General features: G+C 38.4%; 1 protein-coding gene across 7 annotated transcripts in view; it reads right to left on the bottom strand.

Moving 5' to 3' along the window:
• The window catches only part of AKT3 (AKT serine/threonine kinase 3), a 281,315-nt gene that overhangs the window by 10,238 nt on the left and 249,344 nt on the right, over window positions 1–21,733 (bottom strand). For all 7 annotated transcript variants that reach the window (XR_009490745.1, XM_024975971.2, XM_059875195.1 and 4 more), the window contains one exon: window positions 2,224–2,326. Coding sequence is in view for 6 of the 7 variants with exons in the window: in XM_024975971.2 (XP_024831739.1) it covers window positions 2,224–2,326 (103 nt within the window). In the remaining variant the exon portion in view is untranslated. The remainder of the gene's footprint in view (window positions 1–2,223; window positions 2,327–21,733) is intronic.

Raw genomic sequence — 21,733 nt, 5'->3', positions numbered from 1 at the left:
AAATCCTTCTTCTCAGAGCTACCATGTTCAAGCTGGAGAAACAGACAGTAAAACAAACTAACAAATTAACCAGAAGGATTCCAGCAAGTAAAGGTGTCAATGTACAGAATTAGGGGGTGGGGTGATGGGGTCTGAGGGGCTGCATTGTTTTTAAGGTAAGGAGGCTAAAGAAAGTGCTCTGATACAGTGACACTTAGAGATCTGAAGGACAAGTAAGAATTATTCATGTGTATGTCTGGGAAAAGAGAATTCCAGGCAGAGAATGGCAAACACAGTCCTGAGGCACACTGTGTGTTTACAGCGGGGCTGGAACCCAGGGACTGCAAAGAAGACAGACAGGATGAGGTCAGAGAGGGGGACAGGACCAGATCTGACAGCTGTGCAGCCAGGGTCAGCGGCTAGGTTCACAGTGCAGCTGGGAGGCCCCTGGAGGGTTCAAAGCAGGAGAATGACGTGGTCTGATTACAATTAAGGTTATATACAAATGAGGAGGCCCCCAAAACGGTCTCTGGTGGAAGTACTTCTAGGCTAGTCCAACAACTCAATGGTGTTGCCCAGAATTTCAGACAATTAAACTGTATCACCAACAGCCTACTCTGGGCCAGGGAAAACCACGCCATGGCTGTGCCCACTGCTCCTATTCAGATGGTCCTTAGCTGACTGCCCACAACTCCACAGGCCTTCTAACATCTTCAGCTCTCAGAGATTCTGATTCTAGCAATGAAGCCCTGCACCCACCACTGGTGACACACGACGAGCAGGGCCGCAGTATGCTGCCAGTTCACAAGGTCACCAACGTTACCACTGGCCAAGCTGTGACTCCTGCTCCTGACTACAGCTAATACTACCTGCGGGACTTGGGAAAGCTCCTCTTCTCTCTGGGTTTTAATTTTTTCCCTTATAAAATGAAAGTTAAGAGGATCTTAAATTCTTGGAAATCTAAAGAAAGAAAAGTATATATGCACACATATTTTTCATTTCACAGTATTTATGATCCCTCTTTTTTGTCAGCCATAGGTCTCAGATTAAAAACGCAGCCTAGACGACTCCTATCTTGCCTTTCAAAGCTGTAAGCATTGACCACATCCACCGATGCAACAGTACTTCAATCTTCCCTCTCGTGGATGCTCAGTGTAAATCAGCACTATCAACTGGTCTGCTTTTTAAAAAGGAAAAGAGAGGAGAGGAAATGTAGAGAAGGATATAAAGGGAAAAAAAGGAGGAAAAACTAATACGACGTTACTGTGTGAGCCGCAAGATGTGTGATTTGAAGAAATCTTCTAGCTATCCAAATTTGTCCCTGAAACTCAATTTTGGCCTCAGTCCTAAACTAATGATGACAGATGCAGGCCTTTGTCAACATGTAAGAAAGCTTATAAATTATATTTTATAAACTTTTCTTCCCATTAAGGGAAAGGTATTCATTAAAATGTGGGGTACACACTAGTACATGTGGTACGATTTTAAGTGGTACATGAACATATAATTTTAATAAATTTGTAATTTAACTATCAAAAACTATTAGCAAACTAAATTATTTCTTCACAGATATTAATGCTTAAGACAAAGCTAAGCAAAAAAGGGTGGTTCAGTTTAAAGTGAATTTTAAAAAACTGCTAAGTAAGCACGAGACCAGAATTACCAAAATTCTGAAGGTAGTGTCTGAATGAACAGTGGGTAACAAGGGAGGTCTTCATTTCAGAATCCTTTTAGTTGAGGTCAAAATAATTTATTGGAGAATGGTAGGGAAGAATTAGCTTCCCTGGTTGCTCAGTGGTAAAGAATCCACCTGCCAACGCAGCAGATGCAAGTTCGATCCCTGGGTCTGGAAGATCTCCTAGAGAAGGAAACGGCAGCCTACTCCAGTATTCTTGCCTAGGAAATCCCATGGAGAGAGGAGCCTGGTGGGCCAGTCCTTAGGGTTGCAAAGAGTGGGACACAGCTTAGCAACTCAGCACCCATGCACGCAGAAAAGAGCCAGTTAGTCTAAAATTTAGTCTACAATTCTCAAGTCTACAATTTTTCCACATATAATTTTTTTACTCAAAAAAACTTTTCTCTTAGCTACCTGTCTTTAAGTATTTCCACTTAGAACCCCATGTTCTTAAAAGGAATAGAATTATATCACTATGGAATTTGAACTAGAAAATAATCAGTTTTAAAAAATGGCTGTTTTCTTCAATTATATTGGAACATTACCAACTGCCTTCTAGATTTACTTACATTTTTCAGGTGGTGTTATTGTAATAGTCTGAGCTGTAAATTCTTCATCAAAATATCTGGTGTCTGTCTCAGATGTTACTTGAGGCTTAAAAGGAGGTACAAGCTGTAAGAAGCAAAAGGGTACTATTAACAGACTTTAATTTAGGAAAATACATTTCTAGGATAAAATTAGAGAGTGAGTATTGAATGAATCGTGTATGAGGTTAGACTTCTCGGTGACTGTACAAGGCAGGTGTGTCTTTGGCTTCATGGTCGGAGGTATTTGGCTTCAAAGTTAAGTCTAAACAGAGAACAGTAGGACTTGGTTGTTCTATGTAACATTTGAGGGGTTATGTGAAATAGAACAAATGAAAATCAAAGAAAAGAATGGGAAGAGGATATTGAAAAGTCTGTCCCAATATTTCTTCCTAGGAAAGTACATACAAAACCAATGGATTTGGACTGCTGTCACAGAACATAGGGTCTTCTGCTACAGGAAAAGCACTTGCTGGCTTTCCCTAGCTCTTCCAGGTGCCTGGCTGAACAGGTCATTATTAAAAATGCAACTTAATAACACAGTTATTACCTACGTCACAAATAGAGCGCTGCCTCTGTACCTGGCAAAGGGGCTTGTGGCAGCCCCTTAAGTGATGTGCAGACGTTCTGTTCATAGATTTGATCAGCTCCTCAAAGGGAACCATGACCCAAAAGATTAGGAGGAACTACTCTAAGGATTGAGAGAACTGACTCATTTGTCTCCAACCTGCAACAGGCACGCAGTGGGGGAAAAGTCCTGGGCTGCTGAAGGTTACAGAATCCTGAGCCATGTGGATCTCTGCATCGGTAGCCTCCACTGGCCAGTGGGACTGGAGCCAGGAGGGGGCTTCTGCTCCTCAGGGCTCCCATCCTCACAGGTGAGAGTCTACAGGTTTCTTTTAACATAGGGAGCCCAGCCCCAGAGCTACTCTGATGAATGGTGGTATTCATTCTGATGCTCTGATGAATACCATGAAGACAGAAAAATGAAAAACAGAATGACAGAAATTAGTATGTTTTTATAAAAATTTTATAGAAACAAATACCCAACTGGCATCACTCAATGCACTTTCCACACTTCCTGTCACCAAATTTATGTTAAATAGTAAGACAAAGATCTTTAAATTATTCTCTAGATGGACTATGCTTTAAAAAACCAAGGGGTAAGCAAAGTTATAAGCATGTTTTCAAAATAAAGGACTGCATTTCAGTTTATAGCACATGTTATAAAGCATTTGAAATTTCTTTTCTTTTGAACATTCTTTCTCAAGTCTCTATCACTAGCATGCACTCTTCCTTGGGGGGACTGAATCAAATTCAGGTTGCACTGATCAGCTGTTGCTAAGATAACAACATATTTCCAGCTGCTCTGTTAGGATGACTGGACACAAGCAAGCAGATCACACCAGTGATGGAAATCTTCCCTCTTCTGTTCATTCAAAAGTGCAATCTCACACTGCTTTATCCTCCTTCAAGACTTTTCAACATCTGACACATACACATGTACATCACCATTACACCTCCTCCTCAATAAAATAAAAGTTCCACAAGAGCATGAGTTTGCAAATCCCTCAATGGCATCACAGACATACAAGAACACCAGTGGTGACAGTGACTGCAGAACTTGGGTTTTTCCTTCAAGAAAACAGAGGGATAACTGCCTCTCTTGCAGGCAACTAGAAGACAGGGATTTTGGTTGTAACTTTCCTTCTGATTCACCATTCTACAAATGTTCCAAAAAGAGGTATCACCCTTCTAATAAGAAATTAAGCACAAGAAATTCTTAGAGCAGAAATGGCTTCTACTGAGAATGCAGACTAGGTTTTGCTTATCTCTGCCCACCCTTCCCATCTGTTTCCTTCTGAAGGCAGAAACTTAAATCTGCCTTCAAGTTAAGGGAAAGATGTTATCTTTTTAGATGAGAGAGAGAATGGCCACCTGAAACTTAAAAAAAAAAAAACCTGAAACGAATTTTATGCAGTTCTCACACTACAACAGGGAGCTCAAACTGGGCTCTGTTCAGATATCATGATTCCGCATTACCTGACCACCTCTCTCAGACGCCCGCCCGCCCCGCCCACCACCTTCTACCCTCACACTGCTCTCTCTTCAGAAACTTTTCAACATCCAATGCACATCTACCTATATATACACGCGGAAAAAATACAGGTTTACTGTCATAATTGTGTCTCCTCCCCAATAAAATGTAAGTTCCATGAGAGCAAGTCCTTATAAAAAAGATTTATTGAGGCATGGTTGACACAAATTGTAAATATATCTTAATATAAAACTATACAAAAAAGTATACAATTTCATGTTTTGACGTATGTATACTCCCATGCAATGAAGATGATGAACTCACCCGTCACTTGTAGATGTTTTCTCATAACCCTGTGTAATCCCCTCCTCTCTTCTATTCACCTGCAGGCAACAGCTGATTTGCTTTCTGTCATGAATGATTTGCTTATGTTTTCTCGACTTCTATGTATTTGGAATCGAATAGTATGTATTCTTCATCTGGTTGTCTTCACTTAGCATGATTATTTTGACACTCATCCACGTCACTGCATGTACTGACAGCTCATCCACTTTACTGCTGGGTAATTTTCGTTGTTGTTCAGTCTCTCAGTCCTGTCCTACTCTTTGCGACCCCATGGACTGCAGCGCGCCAGGTTTCCCTGTCCTTCACTGTATTCCGGAGTCTGCTCAGACTAATGTCCATTGAGTTGGTGATGCCATCCAACCATCTCCTTCTCTGTCACCCCCTTCTTCTCCTGCCCTCAATCTTTCCTAGAATCAGGGTCTTTTAATGAGTCAGTTCTTCACATTAAGTAGCTTAATGTAAAGTACTGGAGCTTCAGCTTTATCATCAGTGCTTCCAATGAATATTCAGGATTGATTTTCTTTAGGAGTGACTGGTTTGATCTCCTTGCAGTCCAAGCGACTCTCAAGAGTCGTCTCCAGCACCACAGTTCAAAAGCATCAATTCTCTGACCCTCAGCATTCTTTATACTCCCAACTCTCACATCCATACATGACTACTGGAAAAACCATAGCTTTGACTAGACAGATCTTTGTTCGCAAAGTAATGGCTCTGCTTTTTAATATGCTGTTTAGGTTGGTCACTGTTTTTCTTTCAAGGAGCAAGCATCTTTTAATTTCATGGCTGCAGTCACCATCTGCAGTGATTTTGGGAGCCTAAGAAAATAAAATATGTCACTGTTTCCATTTTCCCCCCATCTATTTGCCATGAAGTGATGGGACTGGATGCCATGATCTTCGTTTTATGAATGTTGAGTTTCAAGCCAGCTTTTTCACTCTCCTTTTTCACCTTCATGAAGAGACTCTTTAGCTCCTCTTTGCTTTCTGCCATTAGAGTGATATCAACTGTGTATCTGAAGTTACTGATATTTTTCCCAGCAATCTTGATTCCAGCTTGTGATTCATCCAGCCCGGCATTTCACATGATATACTCTGCATATAAGTTAAATAAGCAGGGTGACAATATACAGCCTTGATGTACTCCTTTCCCAATTTGGAACCAGTCTGTTGTTCCATGTCCGGTTCTAACTGTTGCTTCTTGATCTGCATACAGGTTTCTCAGGAGGCAGGTAAGATGGTCTTGTGTTTCCAGCTCTTGAAGACTTTTCCACAGTTTGTTGTGACCCACACAGTCAAAGGCTTTAAGGCAGTCAATGAAGCAGAAATAGATGTTTTTCTGGAATTCACTTATTTCTTCTATGATCCAACAGATGTTGGCAATTTCATCTCTGGTTCCCCTGCCTTTTCTAAATCCAGCGTATAAAGCCTCCTCAGACAATCATTTTGCCTTGTTGCATTTCTTTTTCTTGGGGATGGGTTCGGTCACCACTTCCTGTATAATGTTACAAACCTCCGTCCATAGTTCTTCAGGCACACTGTCTATCAGATCCAATCCCTTGAACTATAATGGCCTAGTAGTTTTCCCTACTTTCTTCAATTTAAATCTAAATTTTCCAATAAGGAATTCATGATCTTGAGCCACAATCAGCTCCTAGTCTTATTTTTGCTGACTTAATGGTGACATAGATTATGGAACTTTAATTGCCATTTTAATTAAATAAATGTGGTTATCTCACACACCATTCTGTAACGACATACATGGATCAAAAGTACTGGGAACACAGGCCCTGATAGTAAAAACTGTCAACTATTAAATGCTTAGATTTGTCATAGGCACTAATCTGGTGCTATAGCTTCACCTCTTTAAAATAACTCAAGAGAGTAACTAAAATTAGGCAAAGATCCTGATTTATTTAATCTCCAATTCTTCTGAGAAACTGATTTTATGGTTTGTGAGTGTGTGTGTGTGCACGTCTGTGTATTCCAATATACACAGGTATTGGAAAAATGGGAATATGGAAAGAGGATTTATTTCAGACAAAACTAACAGATCTATGACAAACAAGATTTATATTATCTGCCAAGCTTCTCCATGCCAATTATCCTTACAGATGAACAGAAACTCAAGAACTATTTTTTATTTTTGCAAAATTACTATATAATAGTAATTCATGTCCATAATGTTCACTTTGATTTCATAAAAAAATGCACCAAGGGATCCAAGATATCAGTCAGTTCAGTTCAGTCGCTCAGTCGTGTCCAACTCTTTGTGACCCCATGAATCGCAGCACGCCAGGCCTCCCTGTCCATCACCAACTCCTGGAGTTTACTCAGACTCACGTCCATCGAGTCAGTGACGTCATCCAGCCATCTCATCCTCTGTCGTCCCCTTCTCCTCCTACCCCCAATCCCTCCCAGCATCAGAGTCTTTTCCAATGAGTCAACTCTTTGCATGAGGTGGCCAAAGTACTGGAGTTTCAGCTTCAGCATCATTCCTTCCAAAGAAATCCCAGGGCTGATCTCCTTCAGAATGGACTGGTTGGATCTCCTTGCAGTCCAAGGGACTCTCAAGAGTCCGTACATATCACACTAATATACAATTGTTATATCATAAATTGACCCCAAGAAAATGACTATTTTAGCTATGACTCTTTGTGAGTCATATTATATTTTAGCTATAACGCACATTCAATATTTAATTAATACATCTGGAACTTAGAAGGGCTTTTGACTGTAGGTCTGTGGATAGGTGACACTATTTACAAGCATCCATAGGTACAAGGCATATTTGAAGATTTCAGGAACACTTGGAGAAGGGCTGCTTATAAAGGTAAAAGTGTTCTCATTAGTGAAATGCAAAGGGCCTTACTGAATGCTTCTGTGATAGTGATGATGGGCAAACTGCATGCATTATAAATTCAGGGTTCACTAAGAACCTGCTGAAACAATTTATTCTTTATCCCTCCTCCAGGAGATTTCATAGTATTGTCTGGCGGCGGCAGCAGTGTGGCAGCCACTCATTACTATTTCTGATTAGAAATGTTCAAGAACATGGGCAGAAGTTAAATGAGTATGTAAATTGGGGAGAAATTTTATATATATAGGTAATTTTCAACTTATAAACCAGCTTATACATACATTGAAGAAAACCTAAGACTTATTTCAACAGACAGAAAAGAAAATTTAAAAATCCTATACAATGTGGCTCCCAGGCAGTAATATTAGAGTCTATTCAACCTAAAATACAGGAAAGCAATGTTAATAAGGCTACCAACCATTAACCATAATATGTTCATAGAAAAATTCATTTATATTTCTATGAGGATGACCAAGAACCTAGCTCCTTTGCTCAAGTTCCTGTAATGACAACAATCCTCTCTCATTATCACACCAGATCAACTCCCTAGAAAAGTGGTAAGAGAACTCCTAGGTTGAGGGGGACAAGGTTTTGGTGAGAAATGAAGAAAGATAAGTAGCGCATTTAAAAGCTGAGCATGAAAGATGAAGTCTTTAATTTGCGGAAGAGAGGCAGAGAGGGCAGCATCGATGAGATAGGTCACAGGTGAACACATGCTTGTCTTTCCTAAGTTATATATTCAAGCTTCCCCTTGTGGATGTACACTAGCAGTTGAACAGCAGAATGGTAAAATTAAAAGAAATAAGAAGAAGCAGTACCACCTAACCTGGGAAGCTTTTAGTTAAACAGGACTTTAAATGATCTGAGTGACTCCACAGGCATACTTTGGAGATATTACTGACTCTGGAACAGACCACCGCAATAAAGCTAGAAGAGCAGTAAGGAGAGCCACGAGAACTTTTTGGTTTTTCAGGGCGTATAAAAGTTATGTTTTCACTGTACTGTAGCCTATAATGTGTGCAATAACATTATGTCTAAATAACATTGCTAAAAAAATATTAAGTATCATCTGAACCTTCAGCGAGTTCTAATCTTTTTGCTGGTAGAGGCTTTTGTGTCCATGCGGGCTTACGTCTGCTGCTGACTGATCAGTGTGGTGGCTGCTGAAGGGTGGGGTGGCTGTGGCAATTTCTTAAAACAACTACGAAGTTTGTTGCATCAACTGACTCTTCTTTTCACACCTGATTTCTCTGTAGCACGCAATGCTGTTCGACAGCATCTTACCCACAGGAGACCATCTTTCAAAATTGGAAACAATCCTCTCCAATCTTACTGCTGCTTTATCAATCACGTTTATGTAATATTCTAAACACTATGTTTTCATTTCAACAATCTTCATAGCATCTTCCTGAGATGGAGTAAACTCCATCTCAAAAATGACTTTCTTTGTTCATCCACAAAGTAACTCCTCACATGTTCAAGTTTTAAAATGAGGTTACAGCAATTCAGGACTATCTTCAGGTTCCAGTTCTAATTCTAGGTCTCTCTCTATTTTTACCACATCTGCAGTTACTTCTTCCATGGAAGTCCTGAACTTCTCCAAGTCATCCATGAAGGCTGAAATTAACTTCTTCCAAACTCCTATTAATGATGAACTTTTAACTTCTTCACGGTATGTTGTTAATAGCATCTAGAATGGTGATTCTTTTCCAGAAGGCTTTCAACTTACTTTGCCCAGGTCCAACAGAGAAATCTGTACAGCAGCTGCAGCCTTAAAAAAAATGAATCAACTAATAAAACTTGAAAATTGAAATGATTCCATAATTCAAGGGCTTCAATGGATATGTCTTCAGTTCAATCGCTCAGTCGTATCCAACTCTTCACAACCGCATGGACTGCCAACATGCCAGGCCTCCTTGTCCATCACCAACTCCTGGAGTTTATTCAAACTCATGTCCATTGAGCCGGTGATACCATCCAACCATCTCATCCTCTGTTGTCCCCTTCTCTCGTCTTCAATCTTTCCCAGCATCAGGGTCTTTTCAAATGAGTCAGTTCTTTGCATCAGGTGGCCAAAGTATTGGGAGTTTCAGCCTCAGCATCAGTCCTTCCAATGAATATTCAGGACTGATTTCCTTTAGGATAGACTGGTTATATCTCCTCGCAGTCCAAGGGACTCTCAAGAATCTTTTCCAACACCACAGTTCAAAAGCATCAATTCTTTGGCACTCAGCTTTCTTTATAGTCCAACTCTCAGATCTATACATGACTACCAGAAAAACCACAGCTTTGACTAGATGGACCTTTGTTGGTAAAATTATGTCTCTGCTTTTTAATATGCTGTCTAGTTTGGTCATAACTTTTCTTCCAAGGAGCAAGCATCTTTTAATTTCATGGCTGCAGTCACCATCTGCAGTGATTTTGGAGCCCCAAAATAAAGTCTGTCACTGTTTCCATTGTTTCCCCATCTATTTGCCATGAAGTGATGGGACCAGATGCCATGATTTTAGTTTTCTAAATGTTGAGTTTTAAGCCAACTTTTTCACTCTCCTCTTTCACTTTCATCGAGAGGTTCTTTAGTTCTTCTTCACTTTCTGCCATAAGTGTTGTGTCATCTGTGTATATGAGGTTATTGATATTTCTCCCAGCAATCTTGATTCCAGCTTATGCTTCATCCAGTCCAGCATTTAAAGGCAAAAAAGATAGGACACTGAAAGATTAATTCCCCAGGTCAGTACGTGCCCAATATGCTACTGGAGATCAGTGGAGAAATAACTCCAGAAAGAATGACGAGATGGAGCCAAAGCAAAAACAATACCCAGTTGTGTATGTAACTGGTGATGGAAGTGAAGTCCAATGCTGTAAAGAGCAATATTGCATAGGAACCTGGAATGTTAGGTCCATGAATCAAGGCAAACTGGAAGTGGTCAAACAGGAGATGGCAAGAGTGAACATCGACATTTTAGGAATCTGTGAACTAAAACAGACTGGAATGGATGTGTCTTAGCAGGCAGGAAAAGATTAACCTTACTGTACATTCCCACTAGATGGCTAGGTGCATGGTAATGAGCAGTAGTAATATTTTGAAAGGAATCGTTTTATCTGAGCAGTAGGTCTCAACAGTGGGCTTAGAATATTCAGTAAACTGTGTTGTAAACAGATGTGCTGTCACCCAGGCTTTGTTGCTCCATTTTTAAAGCACAGGCAGAGTAGACTTAGTATAATTCTTAAGAGCCTTAGGATGTTGGAATGATAAAATGAATACTGGCTTTGATTTAAAGTCACCAGTTGCACTGTGCGTGCACGCTCAGTCGCTCAACTGTCTGCCTCTTTGTGATCCCATGGACTACAGCCCATAGAGCCTCTGTCCATGGCATTCTCCAGGCAAGCATACTGGAGTGGGTTACCAATTTCCTCTTCCAGGGGATCTTCCTGGCCCAAGGATCAAACCCACGACTCCTGTGTCTCCTGCACTGGCAGGCAGATTGTTTTTACCACCAAGCCACCTGGGAAGCCCCACCAGCTGCATTAGCCCCTAACTCAAGAGTCAGTCTGTCCTTTGAAGCCTTGAAGCCAGGCACTGACTTCTCCTCTCTAGCTATGGAAGTCCTTGATGGCATCTTCCTTCCAAAAGAAGGCTGTTTTAACTTCATTGAAAATCTGTTGTTTACTATAGCCACCTTTATTAATGATCTTAGCTGGATAATTTGCTGCAGCTTCTTACATAGCACTTACTCTTTCACTTTGAACTTTTATGTTATGTATGGGGACAGTTTCTTTCCTTAAACCTTGTGAAGCAACATCCAGTTTCAAGATTTTCTTCAGAACCTTCCTTACCTCTCTTGGCCTTCAAAGAATGCAAGTGTCAGGGCATGGCGCCAGATTAGGCTGTGGCCTATGGGAACGCTGTGGCTGCTTTGATCTTCTATCCAGACAAGCATTAGCAATACTGCTATTTTGCATTCTTATCATTTGTATGTTCACTGGAGTAGCAGTTCTAATTTCCTTCAAGAACTTTTCCTTTGCATTCACAACTTGGCTAACTGGAGAAGAAGCCTCGTTTTGGGCTTATCTTGGCTTGCAACATGCCTTCTTCACTAAGCTTAATCATTTCTAGCTTTTGATTTAAACTGGGAGGCATGCAATTCTTCCTTTCCCTTGAACACTGGTAGGCCACTGTAGGGTTATCAATCAGCCTTCTTTCAATAATGTTGTGTCTCAGGGAAGAAGGAGACCCGAGAAGAGGGAGAAAAACGGTGGAGCGCCCAGTCTGTGAAGCAGTCAGGACACACAACATCTACTGCGCACCATTAAGTGTGGCTCACGGAGCCTCCAGACAATTAAAGTAGTAATGTTAAAGATCACTGAGCACAGATCACCATAATAAATACAATAATGAAAGAGTTTGAAATGTTTTAAGAATTATCAAAATGTGACAGATACATGAGGTGAGTACATGTTTTTGGCAAAGTTGCACTGATAGACTTGATAGGCACAGGGTTGCCACAAACCTTCAATTTGCAAAAACGCGCATTATCTGTGAAAAAATAAAGTGAAGTGCAATAAAACAAGACCTGCATGTATTCCTTAAGAAGGACAAACAAGTATGTTTGGAGGATCACTTATTAATGCATTTTAATTGAACTATAAAACATCTGCATTGAAAAACCAAAAATGAACTTTTTGGCCAACAGAGTAAAGAAAGGATAATGTCCATGTACAAAGCTAGTGGAAAGATTAAAAGACAAAAGTGGTAAAGCCATCTATATCCACCATAAGCAGTTAATAGATATATACAACATTTAGACTTTAAAATATGGTATCAAAAACAGTAATCACTAGGGGGGAGAATACAAATGCAGGATTATTAAAGTACATTTGAAAGTCAGAGATCAGCAACTTAAAACAATTATATATGTGTATGTATGGTAGTAATCTCCTGATAACCACCAATAATCTGTAAGAGATACACATACAAAAAATAAATCCAGACATAACACTATAGTCATCAAACCAGGAGAACAAAACAAGAAGGGGGAAAAAAAAAGACCTACACAAACACCCCCAAAACAATTTTAAAAAATAGCAAAAAGAATATACTTATTGATAATTACCTTAAATGTAAATAGACTAAATGCTCAATTCAGAAGACAGAGAGTGGCTGAACAGATACAAAAACAAGACCCATAAAGATATGCAGCCTACAGACTCACCTCAGATGTAACGACACAGACAGAAAATGAGGGGGCTGGAAAAGGTACTGCATGAACATGAAAATCAACAGAAAGCCGGAGTACAAATAGCTAGACAAAAAGGTACTGCATGAACAAGAAAATCAACAGAAAGCCGGAGTACAAATAGCTAGACAAAAAGGTACTGCATGAACAAGAAAATCAACAGAAAGCCGGAGTACAAATAGCTAGACAAAAAGGTACTGCATGAACATGAAAATCAACAGAAAGCCGGAGTACAAATAGCTAGACAAAACAGACTTGAAAGACCAATGCCAGAGACAAAGGACATTACACAATGATCAAGGAATCAACCCAAGAAGATACATAGTAATTGTAAATATATATGTGTGCACCCAACATAGGAGGCCTTCAGTATATAGTGAACACATATATAGTGAAAGCTGCTCAGTCGTGTCCGACTCTTTGTGACCCCATGGACTATACAGTCCATGGAATTCTCCAGGCCAGAATACTGGAGTGGGCAGCCTTTCCCTTCTCTAGGGGTCTTCCAATCCAGGGATTGAACCTAAGTCTTCAGCATTGCAGGCAGATTCTTTACCAGCTGAGCCACAAGGGAAGCCCAAGAATACTGGAGTGGGTAGCCTATCTCTTCTCCAGCAGATCTTCCTGACCCAGGAATCCAACTGGGATCTCCTGCACTGCAGGCAGATTCTTTACCAACTGAGCTATCAGGGAAGCCCAATATACAAGGCAAATAGAGTAGAAATTGCCAGGAACACAGTAATAGAGGTAGACTTTAACACACCACTTACATCAACGGACAGATCATCCAGACAGAAAATCAGTAAGGCTTAAAATGATGCATTAAACCAGATGGACTTATTCATTTATATATGCATGTATGTTTATGTACATAACTCTATAAAATTATATATTATGTATATAAATCAATCCACTCCATCTGGTCTAATAAATTATTACACATAATAATTCATATGTAGTTACATAGAATAATATACATTATTATATAATAACTAAATTTATCCCTAAATATTTTCTTCTTTATGACGTTATTTAACATGGAATTTTCTTAAATTGCTTTTCATGTTGTTTTTATCTAATGTATAGAAATATATTTTGTGTGTAATTTTATTAGCTTTAAGAGGTTTTTTGGTGTATTCCTTAGTGTTTCCTACATATAAGATCATGTCATCTGTTAACAGAAGTAGTTTTACTACTTCCTTTTCCATCTGATTGCATTTTATTGCCTGTTCTTTCTAAATACTCTGACAAAAATTTCTAGTATTATGTTGAAAAGAAGAGCATCTTTTTGTTGATATGTTGATATGCTGAAAGTAGGCATTCTTGTCTTCTTCCTTATCTTTGGGGAAAAGCTTTCCGAGTTTCATCATTTGAGTGTGTGACCTGTGGGTTCACAAATGGTTTATATTATGATAAGGAAGTTTCTTTCTATTTCTAGTTTTCTAAGTATAATTTTGTTTGTTTGTTTTGGTTCTTTTACCATGAAAAGAGTGTTGAACTTTGTCAAAAGTTTTTTCTGCACCAACTGAGATCACAGTTTTTTTTCTTTATTCTATTAAAGTAGGGTATTACATTGATTGATTTTAGTATGTTGAATTTTTGCATTCCTGGAATAAAACTCACTTCATCAGGATGTATAATCCCTTTAATCTGCCACTGACTGTTTTGCTAGTCCTTTCGTGGGGATTAACTGGGGATCCTGCTGTGTAGTTTTGTTGCTGTGTGTCTGCATAACTTTGGAATCAGGGTAATGCTGTCCTAACAGAGTCAGCAAGCATACTCTTCCATTTCTTTGAAGAATCTGAGAAGGGGTGGCATCATTTCTCCTTTCAACGTCTGAATAATTCCCGAGTGACGCCATCTGACCCTGCGTGGGCTTTTCTTTATTGGAGTTTTCGGTTTACTTTGTCCCTATCGGTCCTTATTAGTGTTTAGGTCTATTCAAATTTTCTACTGCTACTTGGGGGGCTTCCCATGTAGCTCAGCTGGTAAAGAATATGCCTGCAATGCAGGAGACCCAGGGTCGATCCCTGGGTTGGGAAGATCCCCTGGAGAACGTCATGGCAACCCACTCCAGTACTCTGGCCTGGAGAATTCGATGGACAGAGCAGAAGAGCCTAGTGGTCCATGGAGTCGCAGAGTTGAACGTGACTGAGTGACTAACACACTTCTACTTGAGTCATTTTGGCAGTTTGTGTGTTTCTAGGAATTTTTCCACCGCATACAGGTTTATCCATTTTATATTAGTATATAGCTGTTCATATTATCCTCTTAACAATCCTTTTTATTTTTGTAAAATATTAATGTTTTTCCACCTGTGATTTTAATATTTTTTTCTCATTTTCTTAGCCAATCTAGTTAAAAATTTGTCAATTATGATCTTTTCAAACAATCAACTATTTTTTGTTTTATTGACTTTCTCTATATTCTATTTTCTATTTCATGTAGAGCCACTCTAATCTTTATGCAAAAAGCTGGCTAACTTAGATGAGGTGATGAAATTCACTTAAAGAAGTTGTAACAGCCTTAAAACTGGGTGCACCTGAGAACAGAGCTGCAAGTTCAAAGCACAAGTGACAGAACTAGAGAGGACGAGTCAGCACCAATTACAGTCAGGATTTACTCATCCTCCCTCGTCAACTGATAAACACAAGCAGTCAATCAGTAAGGATGTAACTTACAACTGTTAGCCCACTTGATCTAACTGACATTTATAGAACACTGTATATAACAAAGAAACATTATTTTCAATGTATATGAAACACTCAACATAAATCATATTTTTTCATAAAATAAACCTCAAAATTTAAAGTATTTAAAATAATAAAAGTATGCTCCTTAACAAGAGAATTAGACTCGAAACCTAAACATAAAAATAGTTAACAAATCTCCAAATATTGTAAATCAAACAACATACTTCAATAATCTATAGAATAAAAGAAGATATCATAAGGAAAATTAAAAAGCATCTTGAAATAAAAATTAAATCATAATATGACCAAAAAAAAACTTACGTGATGCAGCTACAGCAACGCTTAGAGGTAGTAAAATACAACACTACAAGATCATATTATAAAAGAAGAAAGGATTCAAATGTATTAAGTCTTCAATGTAACTGGCTAAAAGGAAGAGCTAATTTATAAAGCAAGGTAAAAGGAATAGAAAAATAAAGCAAATAATCCATCAACTCAAGTGTCAATGAATTCAATAATTAGATAAAGTATTAAAATTCCTTGAAACACATATGAACACTATAAAATCTTTTTGAAAAGAAACAGATAATTAGAAATGCTGAACATACACTGAATAAACTGAATTTCTTTAGTCTAGGCCCAGATGACTTCACAGGACATTCTATCAACACTGAAAGAGGAAATATAGTAGCTCCGGAGAAGGCAATGGCACCCCACTCCAGTACTCTTGCCTGGAAAATCCCACGGACGGAGGGCCTGGTAGGCTGTAGTCCACAGGGTCGCAAAGAGTCGGACACGACTAAACGACTTCACTTTCACTTTTCACTTTCATGCGTTGGAGAAGGAAATGGCAACCCACTCCAGTGTTCTTGCCTGGAGAATCCCAGGGACCGGGGAGCCTCGTGGGCTGCCGTCTATGGGGTCACACAGGGTCGGACATGACTGAAGCGACTTAGCAGACTTAGCAGCAGCATGCAAACTTTTCCATAAAATAAAAAAGGGATCACCATTTATTTTTGGTGTCTAGCATTATTATCCTGATTCTAAAACCAGATAGTACATGAAAAGAAAAGTATAGCCCAATGCTCCCTATGAATATCAATGCAAAATCCTAAAATAAAAATACTAACAAAAATCTAGCAATATATAAAAAAGACAATATACCATGATTGTTTAGAAGTTTATTCTAGGCATGTAATATAGATGTAATATCTGAAAATCTATGTGATTCACCATATTAATAAACTAAAGTAGAAACATTACACAATTATCTCTATGAATGCAGAAAAACATATCTGACAAAATCCAACATCTGTTCATAACAAAAGTGCTCAGGAAATAAACAGCAGATAATTTTAACCCGAGAGATGGCAAGCATAAAAAACCTATACCTAATATCATAATCAGAAGGGGAAATGTAAATACTATCTCCTCCAAATTAGTAATAATTAAATGTCTATTCTCACCATCTCTATACAACATTGTTCTGGCAATCTTAGTCAATGCAAGAAGGTAAGAAAAAAAGAGATAAAAGGCATACAAGTTGAAAACAGATGACGAGATCATCTATATTATATAGACCTTAAAAAAAAAGGCACTAAAACTAGTAAGTATGTTCAAACCGGGTGAACTAATGAGATACACGTAACACCTCCACTAAAGACCTATTTACCTCAATTTCCTTTACTCAGTGCATAATGTCTGACTTTCAACAAAAAAATTATAGGACATACTAAAGGGATAAAAATGTATATTTTCAAGATACAAAGCAAGCCTCAGATATGACAGAGAGAGAGACAGATGTTGGAATTATGAGACCAGGAATTTGAAGCAGCTATGACTATTATACTAAAGGCTTTAGTAGAAAAAGTGAACTAATAGAGCAAGAATAGGTGAGTAATACAAGTAGATAAATGGAATCTCTAAGAAAGCTTCAAAGGAAATGCTAGCAGTCAAAAACACCACCACAGAATGCCTTTGTCTTTGACAGATTAACCAATAGTCAGAACACAGTCAAGGAAATAATTGGTGAGCTTGAAGAAATGTTAATATGCTAAGTCACTTCAGTCGTGTCTGACTCTGTGTAACCCCATAGATGGCAGCCCACCAGGCTCCCCCGTCCCTGGGATTCTCCAGGCAAGAACACTGGAGTGGGTTGCCATTTCCTTCTCCAATGCATGAAAGTGAAAAGTGAAAGTGAAGTTGCTCAGTCGTGTCCGACTCTTATCGACCCCATGGACTGCAGCCTACCAGGCTCCTCCGTCCATGGGATTTTCCAGGCAAGAGTACTGGAGTGGGGTGCCATTGCCTTCTCCAAGAAATGTTAATAGAAACTTTCAAAACTGAAATACAAAGAGAAACAAGAATAAAAAAGAACAGAATATCTAAGCATTCTGAGACAACTATAAAAGATGGAATGTACATGTAACGGGACTAAGAGAAGAGGAGGGACAGGAAGGCGCCAAAGAAACACTTGAATCAAGAACAGTATTCCAAAATTAGTGCTAGGCACCATACTACAGATCATTTGGTCTTACATTTAGGTCGCTAATACATTTTGAGTTTATTTTTGTGTATGGAGTGAGACAATGTTCTAATTTCATTCCTTTACATATAACTGTCCAAGGAAGACATACAAATGGCCAAAAGGCACATGAAAAGATGTTCAACATCGCTAATTATTAGAGAACTCTGACTCAAAACCACAATGAGGTATGACCTCACATTGATCAGAATGGCCATAGTCAAAAGTCTACAAATAATAAATGCTAGAGAGGATGTGGGGGTGGGGGGAAGGAACCCTCCCTCACTGTTGGCAGGGATGTAAAATTGTACAACCACTGTGCAGAACAGTATGGAGGTTTCTTGAAAAACTAAAAATAGAACTGCATATGATTCTGCAATCCCACTCCTGAGCATGTATCTGGGGAAAATCGCAATTTAAAAAGGTACATGCACTCCACTTTTCATAGCATCACTATTTACAATATCCAAAATATGGAGCAACCTGAATGTCCACTGACAGATGAATGGATGTATAAAAACGATGTAGCATACATATATACAACAGAATATTGCTCAGACATAAAATAATGCCATTTGTAGCAACATAGACGGACCTAGAGATTATCACACTAAGTGAAATAAGCTAGACAGTGAAAGATAAATATCAAATGATATTGCTAATACGAAAAACCTAAAAAAAAGATACAAATGAACTTATTTCCAAACAGAAAGAAGACTCACAGGCATAGAAAACAAACTTACAGTTACCAAAGGGGAGAAGCAGTAGGAGAGAGATAAATCATAAGGTTGGTATTAACATACATACTACTGTATATAAAATAGATAACCAAGAAGGATCTACTGTGGAGCACAGGGAACTATACACCTTATCTTGTAATAACCTATAAGGGAAGAGAATCTGAATACAAAGAAAAATATACATACATGTACAACTGAAGCACTGTGCTATACACCCAATACTAACAGGATATTGTAATCAACTATACTTTGATTAAAAAAACTAATATGATCTAAGACTGTATTAATTGTAGGTTAAAAAAAAAAGTAAGGTGAAACCATGGTAACACTTATCAAAAGAAACCTGGAATAGCCATATTAATTTCAGACAGAGCCGACTTTAGAGGATTGAAAGTTATCATACAAAAAGAAACATTACATAATGATAAACGGGTTAATTCTCCAGAAAGATATAATAATGCTTAATGTGTCTGCATCTAACGAGAGAGTTTTGAAATACAATAGCCAAAAACTGACAGGACTGGAAGGAGAAATAGATTTAATTCACTATGATAGTTGGAGACTTTTAACATCCCTTTATCAGTAACTGACAGATTTAGAAGGGGGAAAATTAGCAAGGACTGAAAAGCACCATCAGCCAACTGGATCGAGTTGATAGACTACTTCCTCCAACAATAGCAGAATACATATTCTACTTAAGCTCACAGAACATTTACCAAGAGAAACCATAATCTAGGTCATAAAACACATCTTAAACTTAAAAGAAGAGAAATCATACAAAGGTATGCTCTCAGACCACAAAAAAATTAAACTGGCAATCAGTAAGATAAACATATCTGGAAAAATTCCAAATAGAGATCAAATCGGAGAAGGCAATGGCACCCCACTGCAGTACTCTTGCCTGGAAAATCCCATGGACGGAGGAGCCTGGTAGGCTGCAGTTCATGGGGTCTCGAAGAGTTGGACACGACTGAGCGACTTCACTTTCACTTTTCACTTTCATGCATTAGAGAAGGAAATGGCAGCCCCCTCCAGTGTTCTTGCCTGAAGAACCCCAGGGACGGATGAGCCTGGTGGGCTGCTGTCTACCGGGTCGCACAGAGTCGGACGAGACTGAAGCGACTTAGCAGCAGCAACAGCAGAGATCAAATAATATAGTTCCAAATAACACATGGGTCAAATAAGATTTCAAGAAAATTTTAAACATATTTTTAAGTAAATAAAAATATATACAGCTCATCAAAGTTTGTGGGATGCAGTAAAAATAGTCTACACAGGAAAACTTACAGCGCTGAATCACACATTCAAAAGGAAAGCTCTAAAAGCAATCATCTATGCTTCCAGTTTAGGAAGCCACAAATAGAAGAGCAAATAAAATCTGAAATAATAAGAAAAGAAATACAAAATGAGGGTAGAAATCCATAAATTTTAAAATTGAAAACTGATAGAGAAAATCACCAAAATCACAAACTGCCTTTTTGAAAACATCAAGAAAATTGATGAACCTCCACCACATTAAAAAGAAATTGTGTTCTATCAGGCCTTCTGGCATTTACAATAGTGTTTTGTGTACACAAATCCTATTTGGTGCAAAAATTTTAATTTTTACATTGAAGATTATACTATTGCTCATCGTGCCAAAAATGACTTCTCAGACTTAACGTTTATATGTTGAACTCTACTGAGCTCAAAGTTACTACTGTCTGTTCACTTTTCATGACATTTGACTGTTACACCTCTGTTTATCCTCTTATTTCATCCATTTATTCTGTGTAATTTTGTTTTAGGTGCGATTCTTATCCAGAACATCTAGTTACATTTTGTTTTTAACCTACTTCAGGGTTTTAGAGCTTGCACCATTTGCATTTCATATCATAACTAACATGGTTTTGACAGCTGTCTGTGTTCTTTTATATCCTCAGTGCAATGCCTCACAATCAACAGAAGAGAGTAATTTTAAAGTTAAACTGTCAGAACATTTGGTAGATATTTGTGGCTCATTTTTCTCCAATCTGAAGTCTTAGACTGGACTACCATTTGAGTAGGATAAGGAGAGCGTCAATATGAAGCTACCTAGATGCATCTGTTTGGCCTCTTTCTTTTCTCTGCTGAGTGTTCATGTTGTACTCGTCTAACCTTGCTTTACTTAAGAAAACACCAACAATCACAAACAGTGGCGTAACTGCCATCAGTCACCAAGCTCTTCATGCTGAATTTTTCAATCAGAAAATAGGAAGTCATGATTCAGTCATGAAAAGTGCCAGTGTAACTTTAATACTATTTCAACACACAAAGAAAAAGATACCAGATGGGAGCATGGATCTCCATAAGGCAATGGAGAATGCTACTAGTAGTAAATATAAAGCATTGTTAGCACATTAAAATACAATTGTCTAAAGCTAAACAGAATCATGATATATTGTGATGGTTTATAATATGTGAAAGTAGAATATATGAAAGTGAAGAATGGAAGAGTAAACAGAAATATGCTATTCAAAGTGATATATAATATTAACTGAAGGCACAGTGTGGTAAGTTATATATACAGAAAACTCTAAAACAACTTCACGACAAAAAAGCAAAGGAGAATAGCTAATGAGACAACAGCTAAGATAAAATCAAAACAAAAATATTCAAAAGAAGCTAGATAAAAAAGGAATAAAATTGCAAGATGGCAGAATTTAAACCCAACTATGTTAATAATTGAATTAAATAAAAGTGGGCTGCACATTCCATTAGAAGTCATATATTAGCTAATGAATAAGGAAAAAGTCAAAGTATGGTGCAGTGATTAAGCCTGTGTGTTCCTCTTTCTCCTCCTACCATGGATACAAACCCCATGATGTGCTAAAAAGTTTGGCTGGGGCCAGCTGTCTCCATAATCCACCTTCCGCCTCCCCCAAACCTGCTACGACTCAGAGAAGCCAAAAGGTGGAGTAGAAAAAGATTACTGGATGACAAGCAGTAAGAATTACAAGAGCTAAACGAGCTCTTCAAACCTGTAGTTGCTGCTCAAACACTAAGTAAAGGTACAGATCGTGAATCTGTGGGACATGCACGGG

This window comes from Bos taurus, chromosome 16 (genome assembly GCF_002263795.3).
Source record: "Bos taurus isolate L1 Dominette 01449 registration number 42190680 breed Hereford chromosome 16, ARS-UCD2.0, whole genome shotgun sequence".
NCBI lineage: Eukaryota > Metazoa > Chordata > Mammalia > Artiodactyla > Bovidae > Bos > Bos taurus.
This window is presented reverse-complemented; position numbering and strand designations above follow the sequence as displayed.